A 15965-nucleotide genomic window follows, 5' to 3' on the forward strand; every position below is an offset into this window, starting at 1 on the left:
TCTTACCTCTGCTGTTTGGCCAGAAATGTTGTGATTGAGGCAGTGATTGCCACGACACCACCCAACAGCAGCAGCCATCCCATGTCTGCTGTCTGTGTCACTGCTAGAGAAAGAGACAGGATCATTCAGGCTCACCTTGCGTTTTTACCCTGGTCAAAAAGCAAGAGATGGGAAGGAGACAACCTCAGCTTCTATGCCAGACTTTCTCTTAGGGACTAGGCTTTGAAGGCCAGTGAAAAGGTCAGTATAGACAGCACATATCAGCCCAGCCCTGGGGTTTACGTACTCACTAAGCAAACCATGCATAAGCATCCATAAGCATGCCTGTCTTTACTAGACTATTTGTTCTAATTAATTAAATTTGATTAGAGTTCTGGAAGTATTCTCTGCCATTGGGCAGGAAGGGCAAGGAGAGCTGGTTGTATGTACCGGCAGGGCCAGTTGTCAACATCAGCGGACGACTCCATTCACTCCAAAATCCATGATAACTAGTGCCTTCTCGGGGTCTGGCTCTCACTTGGAACTCGTACTCAGTGTTCGCCTGGAGTTCCCGTGGCAGAATTACCAGTGTCCTTCTATCTTCATGAACAGCTTTAGTCTTCCAAGTCTGTGAATGACGAAACACCAAACACTGAGGGCTGGAGTGACTGCTCCTACATTACCCTCACTGCTGCCCAGCGAGGAGCCCCGCAAAGTCATTTCCTCTGCTCTCATGTTGTTTCTGCAAGGCTGTGCTCTGGTTGGGCAGCAGCTGCATGGGGCCCTCAGGGATCCTTCCATGCAGGACAGCGTGAGAAGTAAATGAACTGTCAGCCTTCCCCACAGGACCTAGTACTTCTTAAACAGCTTCTCAATTCTTTTTTCAGTTTTACTTGTTTTCAGTCCCGGCAAGCAAGGAGATGCCTTTTCCAAACCAGGAAAACCCTCCTCCCCACCGGTGCTTCTGTCCTGGGTGTGAGGGCCCTCTCTTTGCTACTACATCCTACTTGATGGTAAACTGACATCTCACCTCCCAGGTGTCAGTCCTTCTCTTGTAACGCAGCTGATATTCCAGCTCCTCATTCAAAAAGTAGAAAGGAAAGTTCTGGTAGATGGTTTCCCAAGAAATATTGTAACCTTCTGAGAACACAGCAGTCAGATTGAATGGAGGCTGTGGTTTGACTGAAAGACAGGATGGTGTTACCCTTCACAACATTACTGCAGACAAGAGGTGGCTCAGCATAGTACCAGTAATGCAGAGCAAGCAGGGAGCAAAAGTGCCCTGGCAGGGTGGGGCCCCCCTCCACAGGACAACATCAACACCACTGCTGCCTCTCAGGCTGGGCCGCCATGCACGGAATCCCACACCTCAGCATGTCTCTCTAAACGTGCCTTCTGCCCGTCTCTGAACCTCCTCATCACCTAGGGGACAGGAGAAGATAGCACAAGGGGCTAATACCAGCTGGGAAACATAAAGAGTACAGCACCTTGTTCTTCCCATGGCATAGGAGGATTCTGTGTAGTCATAGTCACTTTCACAGTTAGGGAAATATCCCTCAGTGTAACAGAGACATCAGGAAAAGCTGACGATAGTGGACACTGCGTAAACTCAGTGCAAATCCCTGTGTCATAAGTGCCTAAAAGACAAGCTTCTGTAGCCCTTGCAGGCTGTTTTCATATGTTCAAAAGCAGTAATGTACAAACTCCAGCCCTAGGTCTACATGGTCCATCACTAAGCTATGATGCCTTTGTATGGGGACATCTAGGAGACATGCAAAGCACCACAACAGTCTGTCAATGGAGACAAGATGCTTTCCTGAAATGTAATGGTATTTTTTAAAGAGATGAGACTTCTCAAATAAAGTTTACTTTGAGAAGAATCCAAGTAGATAACTCCTTTTTCACAGGGCCACACAGCGCCTGTCTGCCTGGCTAACCACCCCTTCTCGTCACAGTTTGCTGCACAACTCGGAACACACCAGCATTCCACCAAGTCAACCAAAGGGCTGCATCCAAATCTCCTGTCATGCAGAAGAGATGGTCTGGAGTTACTCCAGAAAGAACTGGCACATCCATTATGTCTGGGACACCTTGTGCCACCCACAACGTCATGCTAGTTCAGGTATCCACTGCAAGAGCCTTTTGGGACTCCTGTGAGGACATCTGTGGCATTTGCAACTAAAGCAATTCCTCCTGGCCTTCAGGCTCTAGCCAAGAACAAACACCTGCATAGTCTACATATGAGGCTGGTCTAAGGTAGACATTTATCACTCTTGCTTCATGGGGAAAAAAAATACCCCACAAAAAGGCTGGGACCAAGCCAGCCCTAAGCTCAGCCGCAAGCATAAAGGTTTCTGTAGTTTACAATAAGAGCACAGTGCTGCGTAGATGAGTGCACACCAAACACAGGCTCCCAGCACTGCCTGCCATGCTTGCTCCTTGCCCAGACTACCTAGGAGACAGGTACAAGGCCACACAGTATTTATGAAATCCACCATTTTTCTACTTACTGTTCTCAGACATATAAAAGCCATTGGAAATCACATGCTGCTTATCAGCTGTCTCTGTAACATCCACCTGGACTTTGATATCTGCCAGCAGTTCAGTCATATCCACAGTGCACACGTACTCTGTGTGACTGGTGTTCCTGGACAATTGCAGGAGACTGCAGGCAGCCACAGTGTTTTCTGGAACTTCCTCGGAAACCCTAAAAACCATCAAAAAAACCAAACAAGTCCACATCTGCTACATGCTGTAGTTTGACTAAAGCACCAGGCACAGAAATGATGAGAAAATAGAAGCAACATGTTCAAATAAAAATATATCTTTGAACATTGACAGTTTCTGTGTCTGTCTGTTGTCTGTCCATCCCCCTGCCCTTCTCTTTGTTCAGCTTAAGATCTTTGAGAGCAGTAGGAAAGTGTTTGTGGCAAGGAAAGCTGCTGACCAGGGCTACCCAGCTCAGGACTGCACCCACTTCCTTGCTGGGGCAGAGCAGCAGCCGCATGAAGCTTGGACAAACTCAGGAGCCCTTCCAGCACACAGGAGTGAAAGTCCATTGTTAACAGCAGCAAAAGGCAAGATATTCTCAGGGCAGGAGAGAAAACAATGCCAAAGAAACCAGAGGCAGTGTAGCAGTCAGTGGCAAGCAGAGTAGTCAGTGGACACAGGAACCAGGGATCCTTTGCCAAGGGAGATGCCAGCTGATAACTTGAGTGTGAAGTACCAAGTAAAAACCAGCATGGCAGCAAGAACAAGATCTCTACCTAACAAAAAACCCAGCATAGCAGCAAGAACAAGATTTCTACCTAACAAAGGGGTCAGAAGGACACTGCTGTGTTATGATCATGTTAGAAGTTCTTGCTAACTTCACTTTACTCATCCTACTGAGACGCACCATGTTGCAGTGAGGTTATATGAACTGACACACAAGTCATTCCTCAGGACACAGGACAGCGTCTGTACATAGTCCACAAAACAAGTGAGGTTTTCACAACATGTAGCTGTAGGTTGGGAAAGAGAAAACACAATATCAACTTCCATGGTGAAGCAAGCAGAACTTTATATCAATACACAGAGTCCTCAGGGCTCTCACTAAATCTGAAGGTAACAGACTCTGTGACAGCCCTCCCCAGAAGTCTCCAGTCTTAGAGTGCATGATGTATTCACCTCTACAGGGAGGCAAGTCACTGACAGCAAGATAAGTGTCAAACAAAAATCTATTAAAAATGCAGTAGCAGCAAATGGCATCTCAGCATGCAGGAGCTGCTCAGATTGTGCTTGAGTTGCCAAAATTATCTCTGTCCCCTCTTATACAGTCACTATAGCAGAGTCTCGTACTATTGCTGCAAGAGCCCTGGCTTATGCAGCACAAGGCATGCCTACCCCATCACAAACAGCAGCATATTGAAACAGTTTTAATGATACCATTTCCTAAATCGAGTTCTGTTCTTTGCTGTTTTCATTTATGACACGGACAGGGCATTTTGCACATTTTTAAAAGTAGTATTTTAGTGATTCTTTCTTTACCATGCTCTCTGTGTACTATGTTTCTATAGCTTGCTATCTGCAGCATCATTACTTCTCATGTCCAGCTCCACGGGCTCGGATATATTTTTAATGGAATTTTGGAAAAAAAAAATTATTGCAAATTTGTAGTTACTAGAACTTCCATAAATCATTCTGATATTAAAGTGACAGGCACAATGTATTAACCACTGAAACTGAAACAGACTTCTAAAGAGACCTTGAGAGGAAATGCTTGGATTTATGCTGGTCATTAAGAAAATGAGCTAATTTGAAAGTGTTCACAAAGCAGTTTTTATGCTCTTCTAATTGTTCTGCAGGAGCTCTGCTCATGTATCAGTATCTGGAGTGTACTGTACAACAGCACTGCTGTTCTGTGCATAACACACTTAAGTTATCTCCCTGGATTTCATGGCAGAGCAGACAGCAGCATGGTGAGAAATGTCTGCATTGGTGAGTCCTCTCCTGACAGCATCCTGGGCTGACACGAGACACTGCTACTACGCTAGTGAGGAAAGGCCTGTAGGAGGTGCTGGTGCAAACCATGCCTGCTGGAGTGACTATTCATCTCTCCCATGTGAAGTTATCACCCCTTATTATTATTATGGGAATAAAATTGTCATCATCCAGGGAAAGATGTCAAGGTCATTGCATCCATGTAACGTGGTCCCCCCCACCATCAGGACTGCTCCCAGCCTTATGAGATTAATAATCTCATAAAATAGCTAATTAGTATTCTTCTATGCTATTATGTTCATCAGTCAAATGGATTATTATGCTTAGGTAGCTGGTAAACTGCAAGTGTATCTTTGGCCAAGAATCTGTTAACAAAATTAAGAAGATGGCAGATTTTTACTGTGAAGGAAATAATTAAGTGTCCCACTCCCAGTTTGACCTAGGATGAATTGTCCATCCTTGGTAGCATCAGAAACAAAAATCAAACACTTTTTAATAGAAGACTCTAGCTTAGTCCAAACTGAAATTAGTAGAGGATAATTCCCTGGCTAGTGTCACACAAAATTCAGATCAGACATCACAATGGTCCTGTATGGCAGGAAGATAAACCTCGGAATTCATCTTTTCTGCTAATTTTGGTTTAGAGCAGGTCCAATGCTCTGCCTAGAAGAGCTAAACTTGTACCTGCTCCCTGCAGACACTGCTATAGCTGCCTTTTTCTGCCCAGCTGACCTGTTCAGAAAGTCAGCTCTGAGTCAGCTGGAGCTTGCCTGGTGAGTAGGAACCAGCAAGGGGGTTGGGGGGAATGACACTGACTGCACGGTGCAGCCCTGAGCAAGGGGGCTTGGACCAGGAGAGGTTCACTCCACTGGCCCTGGCTGGTCTGCCAACAGCAGCCATAAGCCCCAGGGATATCCTGGTCTTGGCCACCAGAATTTTTCCTATGGCAAAGGTGGGGTTTGGGTGGTATGAGGCTGAGCTCTGCCCAGCTGTGCATATCCTTGCATGTGCCCTTTACTACTCATGGAGCCTCTTGCATAACTCATTATCCCATGGAACCTTCTCCCCTCGTATCCTATCTTGTGCTTTCTGTCCCATGACAATTTAGTAGCATGCAAATCTCAGCAGGGCCTGTGTCATAAGCCACTAAGATAAATCCGATGGGTGTACAGCCTGCGAGAGATAGCTGGGAACTTACTGTACTGGAGTAAGAGGAAGAAGGAAATACTCTGGAGCCACAGTTTGTTCCTCATGTTGGTTCTGACTGGATGTCCTGGCAGGAAAAAAAATAAACCAAAACCAAAAACCACACACCTTAAAAAGTCCCACACAAACAATTAAAAGCTCATCTCTGCCATCTCTCATATGTTCAAAAGTTGAGGTAGAATTAATTTTGCTTCCATTTCAATGTCTAAAAGTAAAGTGAAGTCATTCTGTGTGTACCTACTCCATGGGTTAGGGAGAGTGACCAACAGCCCTGCCAATTGCTAGTAACCAAGTCAGTGAAATCTCCACTCATTGCCAGCAGCATGTGCTCAGAGAAGGCAGGAAAGCGGCTGCAGCCACAGTCTATCCATGCAACAGGAAGGCACTTGGGTTAAGCACTAACCCATTTTTTCTTCAGTGGTTTCCTGCAACTAGAAATGGTTTGCAAATAGGAGAAGTGACATTGCTGTGGCTTCAATATCTGTACAGTGAATTAGTCATAGTCTGAATGTCACTGTGAGTCTGTATAAGCACAGCTTGTGAGAACTCATTGGTTTGTTCTACCCATAGTTTAATAAGCATGGAGTTCCTGGTTAAGCCACTCCAGCAAGGCAAACTAGTCAAAAACCCAAAAAGCTTCCCATATGGCACAGAAGAGAATGATGTACAGTACTCACTTCAGGGAAACGCTGTCCTGATGCACTCTGGTGAAGAGAGCCTACAGAGGAAAGGACAGCAGGATGTTTACAACAATATGAGGAAACAGCATCGCATACAAATGACTGCTCAACCCACTGCTCCCACTCCAAGTCCAACCCCAGAAGCCACATAACACACTAAGGCTGTGTTTTCACAGCGCTTAACACTTACAGAAACACACAGATGTGCACAGAAAGAGTCAAAATGAGCTCCCTGCCGAGTACTGCGAGTCCTTCTCCTCAGGCTGCTCCCAGTCCCTTCATTCCCCAGCCTGTATCGATACCGATACCGGGTGCCGTGAGGCAGGTGCAGGAGCAGGTCCTCGTTGCCTCGTCCCTCCCCAGCACCAGCAGCGAGCTGCAGGCCGTCACTCGGCAGAGACCGGCAGCGAGGCCTCTCCCACCCGCGGAACACTTGTGGTGCTCAAGAATTTCCCAGGGTTACTCAAATAATGAAAGCAAAACGAATTTAGCAGCCCCCAGAAAGCCCCTGCAGCCCCGCACGGGCTGAGCCTTGCTCTCAGGCACCAGGGTCCAGATGACATCAGGAAGGCTGCTGGGAGGTGCCCCACGCGCCTCATGGCCGCAGGCCTGCGGTGGGAGCAGCTGGGGTGCTGCTGCCCCTCCTTTGCTGCCAAAGGCACTGTGCGGGTGAAGCGCACGCTGCAGTTTGGCCCCGGCCCCTGCCAGCCTGCCCCAGCTGCTGTGAGCAGCAGGACAGGAGCTCCTTCCCCACACTCCAGCCCTTCCTTGTGCACCACACACTTCCTTGAGGAGATGCCTTCTCTTGACCCCTCCGGTCCCAGTTCAAGTTTTCTCTGTAGGGTAACGATTGTCACCACCGCTGTTTCTGGTGACTTCTGATTACTAAGACACAGGCCACTGTCTAACCCCACCTTGTGCTCCCTTTCATCCTTCCACTGCTCTTCTCCACATTCTCATTCCTTTGAGTGCTCTCCTGCCACCCGGAACCTCTCACCTGACTTTGTGCTAGGGCTGCCTGCACCACAAGAGCAGACGCCCTCAAGGTGGGCAGGCTCCTGAGGCAGCTTCTGGTCCTGACTTCACAGCATCGAGGCCCCTCTTCCTTGCAGCACATTTCACACCAGGACTGTGTCACTCGCCCTGGAGACACGATGCATGCACTTGTCCACTGCCTTTTTACCTCGTCCTCCTCCCTGGGCAGTACCTAGAACCTGTAACTGCTGGGCTCAGAACCCCCAGGGCTGCCCTGCCTTAGGAGGGCAGCAACCTGCCCAAACGGGCCCGTTCCCACCCCCGAGCGCGCCGCCTGCTCCCCTCAGCCCTTATGCCCTCCTGCCTGCAACCCAGCGCAGGCCGTGGTGCGGGGCCCCGTGGCAGAGCCCACCTGGGCCATGCTCGGCAGTCCTGGCCACCCTGCAGGGCCGAAAGGCAACTTGCTGCCTCTTCTTCAGCAGGGGAAGGAAGGGCTGGGCCCTCAGGAGGACTCTGCAGCCCCACTGCTTGTTTCAGCACCCAGCTGGCAGTGCCCCAGTGTTTCATGTTCAAGCCATTTCTGTAGCTCCCTTATTTTATCCCCATTCCTGCCTAAATGGCCAGAGCAATGCAAGGGAAGCCTTTGCTGGTTTTAGCTGTGGGACTGTGATTTCTCTGAAGTGCCATCCCTATTTTCCTTCCTGTGCTCAGAGAACAGCCTGTGCCATCAATCCAATAGTATAGGAAGGACCGAACAGGAAGAAGTCAAACCAACAAGCTCATCAAGGAAGACGTCTTATGGAGGTATCACAGGCTGCCATTACACACTGAAGAGAGGTTAACATACAAGGTTGTAATCTAGAAGGAAGCTTCCTGAGCAAGAGCACAGTAGCAATAAGACAGAAAAGCAGTAGGATGGAAGGAGGCAATACCTCCTCACGCGGGGCTCCACTGTCCCGTCTCTTACCCTTGCCAGTGCATACAGATCAGTCCAGCACTTACACCCCTCCCTTCTTGCACAGTTCTCCTACCTCAGGGTGATGGGAAAGCGCTGCTACCTCTAAGTGCACCACAGAAAGCGCAGTGCTGCCTGCCTGACCTCCTGGCTGTGCTCCAGGTTGTTAGGACAAGACACGGATGCATGTGCAGAATAGCTGGGAAAGACGCACCTCTGGAACAGTGCCTTTGTGATCTTTGCTGGCTGAAAGACCCCAGGGCTTCACAGAGATGGATAGCGGACGCTGTTCTGAAGCTTCCTCCAGTCAGGCCCTCTGCAAGCTTCAATCCCAGCCTGAGGTTAAGACCCCTGCCTTTCCTACATCCCTCCATTTGTTACACTCTTCCATTTGCTTCCATGTGTCAGTGCCTTGCTCGTGTGGTTGTTCACTTGGAGGGAAGAATGGCAGTGGGCAACAAGCAGAGGCAGGAACTTATTCCCTGTCTGGCATTAGAAAAGCCCTTTCTACCACCTCATTTCAATTTCTCTGTGAAATGGGGGCTCTGAGACAGCTTCATGCATCCTTGAAACACAGCTATTTAATTCTTATAAAATGTCAAGCACTGTACAGCTGCTAAGCACCACTGCTGCAAACTCTGTAGTGTCCTAGGGAACACTGTGAGAGCACAGGAATAAAGCTGATCAGCCATTCATATAGATGTGCTTGTAGTAAGCGTGGGTAAATGCCCTTCCCAAATCTTCGTTCGCGAAGTCAAGCCATGATGATGACATGTAAATGATACTACAAGGTTTTGATATACCAGAGGACAAGAAATATGACCAATATAGACAGGCATTTACAGACAAAAAGACGGTTTTAGTGAAGGATCTGGTAATATGGTGCTATCAGCAGCCAAAGATGGACGCAGGCTGAGCTCACAGTTTGAAATGTCTCCAGGAAATGTAGATACTTGCCAAACTTCCCCAAAAGAACCCTAATTAAGAACTCAGTTGAGGTAAAAAAAAAACAAAACCAAACAGCCCCCTCGGTATTTCCAAGCATGAGAAAATAAATGTCTTTGCTACACCCAGGCAAAAACCGTACAAGCCTCTCAGTCATCCCATATGAAAAACAGAGTTTCTTCTTGAAGAAAAGTTGATTGTCAGTGTACCCACCACCTAAGCACAAAGCCAAAGCAACAGGGAGACAGAAGGATTCTCTAGCTGTCCAGTAGAGGCCAACAGCAACGACAGTAGGGGCACAAGGGACATGTCTGCTACAAGAAAGCTTTGCAGTGAAGTCACAGATATCAAGCAGTAGCGAACTGGCAGCAGGGAAAGCTGGAGGAAGCATGAACATTACCTTGCCCTGTCCCTGTCCTCTCAACTGTCCACTTCAGCCTTCCAACACGTCCATGCCTGGCCTGGCTAAATCACCACTGCAGCTGCAGATGCTGCGCGCGCAGGAGCTGGGGAGCAGGTGGGTCTCATGAGCACTGAGTAAGGGTAAAGCCTGCTTGTGCACAACCCGGGCTGTAGGTATTGGAATACAGTGATAAATGGTGGTTGACGTCACCACTGTACCAGTATTACTGTGCAGACAGAAGGATGTGGTGAGCAGAGGAGGCAATGAATTTGGGTCTAAACACCCACACAGCATTTATTACTGTATTGCTCTGCTCTGTTCCTCTCATGTGAGAAAAAGGTGGGAGAGCAGACAAAAACTCACAAGCATCCAATCAAAAAGGTCATAGTGGGGCTAGTCGGTTAGAGCTTTGCAGGGGGAGGCATCAGTGTCAGGGCGTTAAATGGCCAAATCTAAGTATATAGTACAGTGTGTATGGTACCAGAGACAGGGACCACTGCACTGCACTTCTGCCTGTCCCCAGCATGGCCCCTGGGCCCAGGACAGCAGCACCAATCCTCAGACCACAGGCAGGGAGCTGGTCTGGCTCCTGCAGGGGAGAGGGGCTCACCCCTGCCCTGCTCTGCCCTCCTGCCTGCAGCTCGTGCCTGCGCTGGAGCTCTGCAGGTTGCAAGGCTGACAGTGAGGAAGGGCAGGCCAACCCACCCCTGTGTGCCTAAAAGGGGGCTGCAAGGAGTCCAGTGCATGCTCCTTGTGTCCTTGGGCAAGAAGGAATGGAGCAGCGCTAGAAGGGGGCTTTGCACGCACAGCAGAGGGTGGTGGTAGGAGGGAAAAGAACAAGGAGCTGGAATAACCCAAGGAGACTGCAGCAGGGAAGCAGGCACAAAGCTGTGTGCAGGGTGAGCAGGCTCTGTGCTCAACCCCTGCTGCACCCACCACACAAAGATTTGGCACAGCACAGCACAGCATGACCAGCCAGGCAGCCTGAGGCACCAGATGCACACCCAAGTAGGGGCCAACTCTCACCCAGCCCCCAGGGCTCCTCAGGTATCTGTAAGGGAAATAACAGACATGGGAGAGTCAGGCTGGTCAGTCTAAGTACAGTACATAGTGCCTGTACATGTGTGCATGTGCAACTACATGCATGTGCACATGTGAAGCTGCACAAGTAACCCAATGTGAAGAGCAACAAGTAGTCTTGCCCCTGCAAAGCAAACACTTAACATCCAACTGGTTCTTGAGCGCTGGAAGCCCAGCACAGTGTGACCCACCAGATCTCCTTCATTGCTGAGGACTGTACCCACCATACACAGCCTGGGAAGAGCCATCATGTAGGACACACGCGCAGGATATCTAGGGGCCCTGATACTTGTTCCCACCTGGCGCACAGGTACATCTCCTGCACAGAACAAAGCAAGTCAGTGGGCTCAGTGCCCAGTGCCTGTCTCCACAAGCACACGGCTCTAAAGCTGCTCTGTGCTGTGAGGGTGCTGACTCTACGCCTGAGGCTCCATGACACTTCAGGGCAGCTGAATCCAGCCCCAAAGGTAAAGCACTTGGAGACCTGAAGCAGTTCAATTGCCACGGATTTATGTTGATTTGAGTAAAGAGGCAACAACTTTCACCCAGCTGTAATCACATATTCACCAGAAAGAAGTGTGAAGGGTGCAGCAGACCCTGCTAAAGCTATTGATGACCCAAGAGCATTCTGCCACAACTAGAAGGGCAACATCTCTAAGTTTTTATAAGCAGGAATAAATACACACAGAGGAAATAACAACCAGAGCTGACGTTTCCTTTCCCTCAAAGAGAGAATTAGTGATATTTGCAGTTACCAAGTTCATGATATGGGGGTGAAAATTCCACACAAACAGTACCACATCTGTATTTAGTTCCTGTCACAATGGAATTAAAACAACATCCTCTGCATTGTCAAATGTACACAGCTGGTATAACTCTAGGGTCGAAGGTGCCTTTACTAGCTGGTGACATGTAGGAGGAACATAATCGTACATTACGCTAAGCAATGAGTAAAACATGGCAGGAGAACAGCTGAAACACGAGTAACAGTGCTCTAGTGGAAGGGAAAGCAATAGAAGAAACCACCTCAAAGTTCAGGAAATGGGGTAAAACATGAATGAGCCAGGCAGAAAGCGGAGGTGTTAGTCAGCAAAGCAGCAGGCTGAAGAACAACAAAGCCCCCCCGCTGGCAGGCTGGGAGCTGGCAGGATGCTGCAGAGGAGCAAGCAGTGTGTTGCTTTTGCTCTGGGGAATGCTGAGTGCCACCTGCAGAGACCCCAGCACCCTGCCCTCCTGCCTCCCTTTTGCTTTTGCCAGTTGTCTCTTTGTAGCCACCAACATAAGGCTCAGCCTCTTGTTTTCCCCATTATACATCAAGTCTGAACCCATTCTTCATGAAGGCTGTAGTATGAGGACACCACTTTGGCTCCTGCCAGAGGAAAAGGGCTTACCTTCACAGAGCTTTGACTGTGAACAGTTTGCTCGCACAGAGGCTCGTATCTTCTCTTAGGAAATCACCAGACACATGCTGGTAAACAGAAACAGGAATGACTGGGCCTGTGAACTCACCCTGACCATCTGAAACAGAAACCTACAGCTCTCATACAACCCAGAGCATCTCCCAGATGCCTCACTATGCTGAATACATTCAGCCCACAGGAAAGCATGCTTTCTCCAAGACAGCCTCCACGCCAGCATTCTCTGAGAGCCAAGACCCCTGCAGATAGCCCACAGGCAGTCCTGTGCCTCCATTGGAGCCCTGCTCCACAGCTGGGTTCCTGCAGCTTCACAAACTAAACATCAGCCTTTTCTGGTCTAATCAACTGATGTGCCCCATCCTCTCCACCCTCCCCTCCCGCAGCCATTCTCAGACTGGTCCCAGGTCACACGCTGCATGTCTGTGCTTCCAAAGAGCTCTGACCCTGCATGGGGTCAGCAAGTCCATCACACATTCCCCAGCGCTCACCCAAGTCAGCAGCACTGGCAGAACTCTCTGCTCCTTCCACACAGGTTGGCAGAAACTGACCCACACAGAGCCAGCATCCACCAGCTGGTCCCCAGGTCTCTGCTCACAGGGATGCACCAAGGCCAGAACCCTGCTGCTGGCACAAAGCTCATTATGGCAAGAGCCCCACCTGAGCCTCTCTGATCTTTGTTTTGCCACAGCTGTCACAGCCCAGCACACCTCAGCCCTGCAGCAGCTTGCCCGGCCACCAGCTCTCACCGCAGGCCCTCCACACTGAGCCTGCCTTGGAACCCTCTGCCACCTCTAATGGGGTGAAAGCACAGGGGCTACCTTCAACCTCAGACTGCAGAGGCATTTGCAGAGCAAGAGCTAATGGTTGGCAGGGCAGAGCTGCCTCCAGCGGCGAGCAGCAAGCTGCAGGAGGTGATGGCATGGCAGACCACAGACCAGCAGCACCGCTGGCTCCATCCCACACCCACAGAACCGGCCTAACATAAGCTGTGGCTTCTCACATCACTGTGTCTTTAGGAGAAAAGGTGGGTGGGGGTACAGGCTGGACAAACAGGCAGAGATAGGGAAGCACCTTGCAAGATGCTGGGGCATACTAACAACATTGTAGATATACAGGATTTTCTTGGAAACAGATTGCTCCGAAGTAGCCAGTGTTTCCAAAAATCCAAAATACAATCCTGCACAGAGAACCCAAAAGGCTTTGTGAGACTCTTGGGGCAGTCCAACTTTTGTGAAGCTGTAGCTTTGCTATGACGCTGTGTTAGGAGTTCATTGGAAAGTGGCAGAAGGCAGGAGATTGCTTTGTTTGAGGCTAAAAAAGGACAAAATATGGGGTTATTGGCTCAACAGAACACAGGGACTAATGCGATGGAATTGTGTCGCATCAGTGTATCTGCGCCCAAAGCAGCACTGGGAAACACTTCCAGTGCTCTGCAAGAAGAGGAGGCAGAGGCTTGTTCTTACAAAAAGCAGGGGCTGGGGCTTTCCATGCCTCACAGTGACTGCTTGTGGTGTGAGGCTCCTGCTCAAAGAAGGAAGCTGAGGCACTGGTTGCTGTTCTGTACCAGCTCTGCTCTGCTCTGCACAGCCCCGGCTTCCGCAACCCTTCCCTGCCACTGTGCATGTGCAGAAGTTGGGAAGAGAGCGTGGAGAAGCTGGAATGTGCTAAGCACAGCACAAAGCTAAACCAATGGCAGGTAACTGGCAAAACAGACATAATACAAACAGCAGCTGAATGTGTTGGTCCTTCCTGCTGAGGAGCACAGGAGGTTTATAAGACATCTCATAAGAACTGCAAAGGTGGGAAGAATCCCTGGTGTTTCTGCAGCAGCTCAGAGCAAGGCTGTGGAATGGGGGCTAAACTGCAGGTCCTAATTCCTGCTTTGTGCAGGAAACAAGGCCCATGATGGCTCTGTTGCCTAGCTCACGTTGTGGAGGAGTGCTTCTGGAGAGCCTCAGGCAGGCAGTGCCACCCAGCACTGAACTGTCCTCCATTACCTTCAAGCCTGGAGCCTGCCAGACAGGTGCACTGGACAGTGACTGCAGCCCAGCAAGAGCCTCCCAGAGCCAGCTCCTGGAGACCTCGCTCACCAAGGGCCAAGAGGGTGGACGTTGGGGCCAACCTCGGCCAGAGCAGACCTGGTTCTCACAGCAACTCTCTAGAGGATCCGGACAAGAACTGGGGACCAGTTACAGCCCTGAGCTGGGTGTGGAAATTCTCCCCCCAAGAGGCACTCCAGCATTTCTCACCCTGTTGTAATTCTTGTTGCTGTGTGGGTGGCTCACTGCAGGTGAAACCAGCAGTGGCTGAGCTGGGGAGAAGCAGCCAACCTCAAACTCTTCAGCTGATACCAAATTCCCCCAGGTCTAAGAGCTGGGGAAACAGCCGCAAGTAGGAAAGTCCCAGTGACAGGTTAGGCACTGACTCAGTAACCTTCAAGCAGAGGACAAACAACATACCGCTGTGAATGCCTGCTCCTATGCAGTGAGGCACAGACAGGACCACGGAAGCTGCTGATCCACCACAGATCAGGGACAGGAACTCTTTAGGGTGCCTGCCACATTCCATGGACAGGTCTAGGACAGTCATCCCTCTATCAAGGACAGGCTGTAGGTCACAGGCTGTACTCTACCAACTCTTGCCATTACAACTGCCTCTCTGCATTCAGTATACAGAATTTTAGGGCTCCTTCACAGCTGGTCAGTTCTGTTAACAGCAGAGCAAAAAAGGAAATGGTGCTCCTGCCCCTGCGCAGCACTTGGCTCCCACCTCTGTTCATCCAGGGCTGCAGCCAGTTTTTCTTCTCTGTCTTGCAGTCTTGCTGGTGGGGCAGAAGGCAGCTGTGTGGACAACTACATGTTGTAGAAAGCCATTGGAGGGACAAGATAGAAACAGGACAGCACAAGGGACAAACAGAGCAAAGCACCTTTGGCCAGAGATCAGCAGAGCTGCAAAGTTCTTCTCAACATTCCCTTCTCAGCTTGTCACAAGAATGAGAATACTCAGGACTTGGAAAACCAGTGGTGCCGCTGATGGCTGTTACTGGGTACTCAGACAAAACACACTGAGGCAGAGCTTCAACTTTGCTTAACTGTGCTGGCGAGGTACCTGGGCAGTGCCCTCTTCCTCACCTGGCTGGTCCACAGCACGGATGTTCTGTGTGTGCGGGTGCACTGCACGGGCACAGTTCCCCAGAGAATTAGTCAAAACCACCTATTCTTTGTGAAAGCAACTGTATGCAGAATTACACACCTCTGTCAGAGCTCAAATGCAAACGGCACACATCATGCTCCTTAAGGAGTTTTCTACAGAAAAGAAATGGCTACGAGAAACCAAACTGTCCACTCAGTCCCTATTCACTAAGGAGTCCCATAATTCTCATCACAGAAAAATGTTAGGGAGCAGGATTCTGGAAATCACAACCCGCTCAATTTGGTTCTCTCACCCTTTGCTATTATGCAACACCTAAAAGAACTTGTTTTCTTAGATGAAAGTTTGTAGCTCATGATGGGTAAGTGCTTGCATCCTGCCTGAACAGTGCAGGGTCCCAAAGCAAGATGCAGAGACAAGTTATTTAAAAAGCTGGCCCCTCCTTTATCCTAAATCCTCTTGTGGTTATTGCTGGTTTTCCACAGGCAATGGCAAGCCTTACGATTGACAGGATTTGCCAAGGGCTGTTCCACACAGGTGTGTATTTCTAAGGAGCCAACACTGTTCACAAAGACAAGGCCAGGCTGTGGCACTCTGCAAAGGAAAAACATGTATCAGAACTAGCTTCTCCTGAACTGGGAATACACCTGCTTTTCTCAGGAACCCATTTCACTCATGGTGAGTCAGGTTGC

At 49.6% G+C, this 15965-nt stretch overlaps 1 protein-coding gene across 4 annotated transcripts in view; it reads right to left on the bottom strand.

Moving 5' to 3' along the window:
* Positions 1 to 10049, bottom strand: part of IL21R (interleukin 21 receptor) — a 16349-nt gene extending 6300 nt beyond the window's left edge. The window contains exons 1-8 of one of the 4 annotated variants that reach the window (XM_061349072.1): positions 9623 to 10049; positions 6345 to 6385; positions 5660 to 5734; positions 3377 to 3482; positions 2490 to 2686; positions 1010 to 1161; positions 430 to 607; positions 7 to 100 (exon numbers count right to left, since the gene is read on the bottom strand). In XM_061349072.1, coding sequence (XP_061205056.1) covers positions 7 to 100; positions 430 to 607; positions 1010 to 1161; positions 2490 to 2686; positions 3377 to 3482; positions 5660 to 5714 — 782 coding nt within the window. In that variant the 5' untranslated portion in view covers positions 5715 to 5734; positions 6345 to 6385; positions 9623 to 10049. Of the gene's footprint in view, positions 1 to 6; positions 104 to 429; positions 608 to 1009; positions 1162 to 2489; positions 2687 to 3376; positions 3483 to 5659; positions 5735 to 6344; positions 6386 to 6649; positions 6800 to 9622 lie in introns of those variants that run through there. The other 3 variants (XM_061349073.1, XM_061349070.1, XM_061349071.1) reach the window with 3 other exon arrangements.
* Positions 10050 to 15965: the final 5916 nt, after the last annotated feature.

This window comes from Neopsephotus bourkii, unplaced genomic scaffold (genome assembly GCF_033783945.1).
Source record: "Neopsephotus bourkii isolate Nb327-2 ecotype Australia unplaced genomic scaffold, CSIRO-AGI_Nbou_v1 NB_384, whole genome shotgun sequence".
NCBI classification, from domain to species: Eukaryota; Metazoa; Chordata; class Aves; order Psittaciformes; family Psittacidae; genus Neopsephotus; species Neopsephotus bourkii.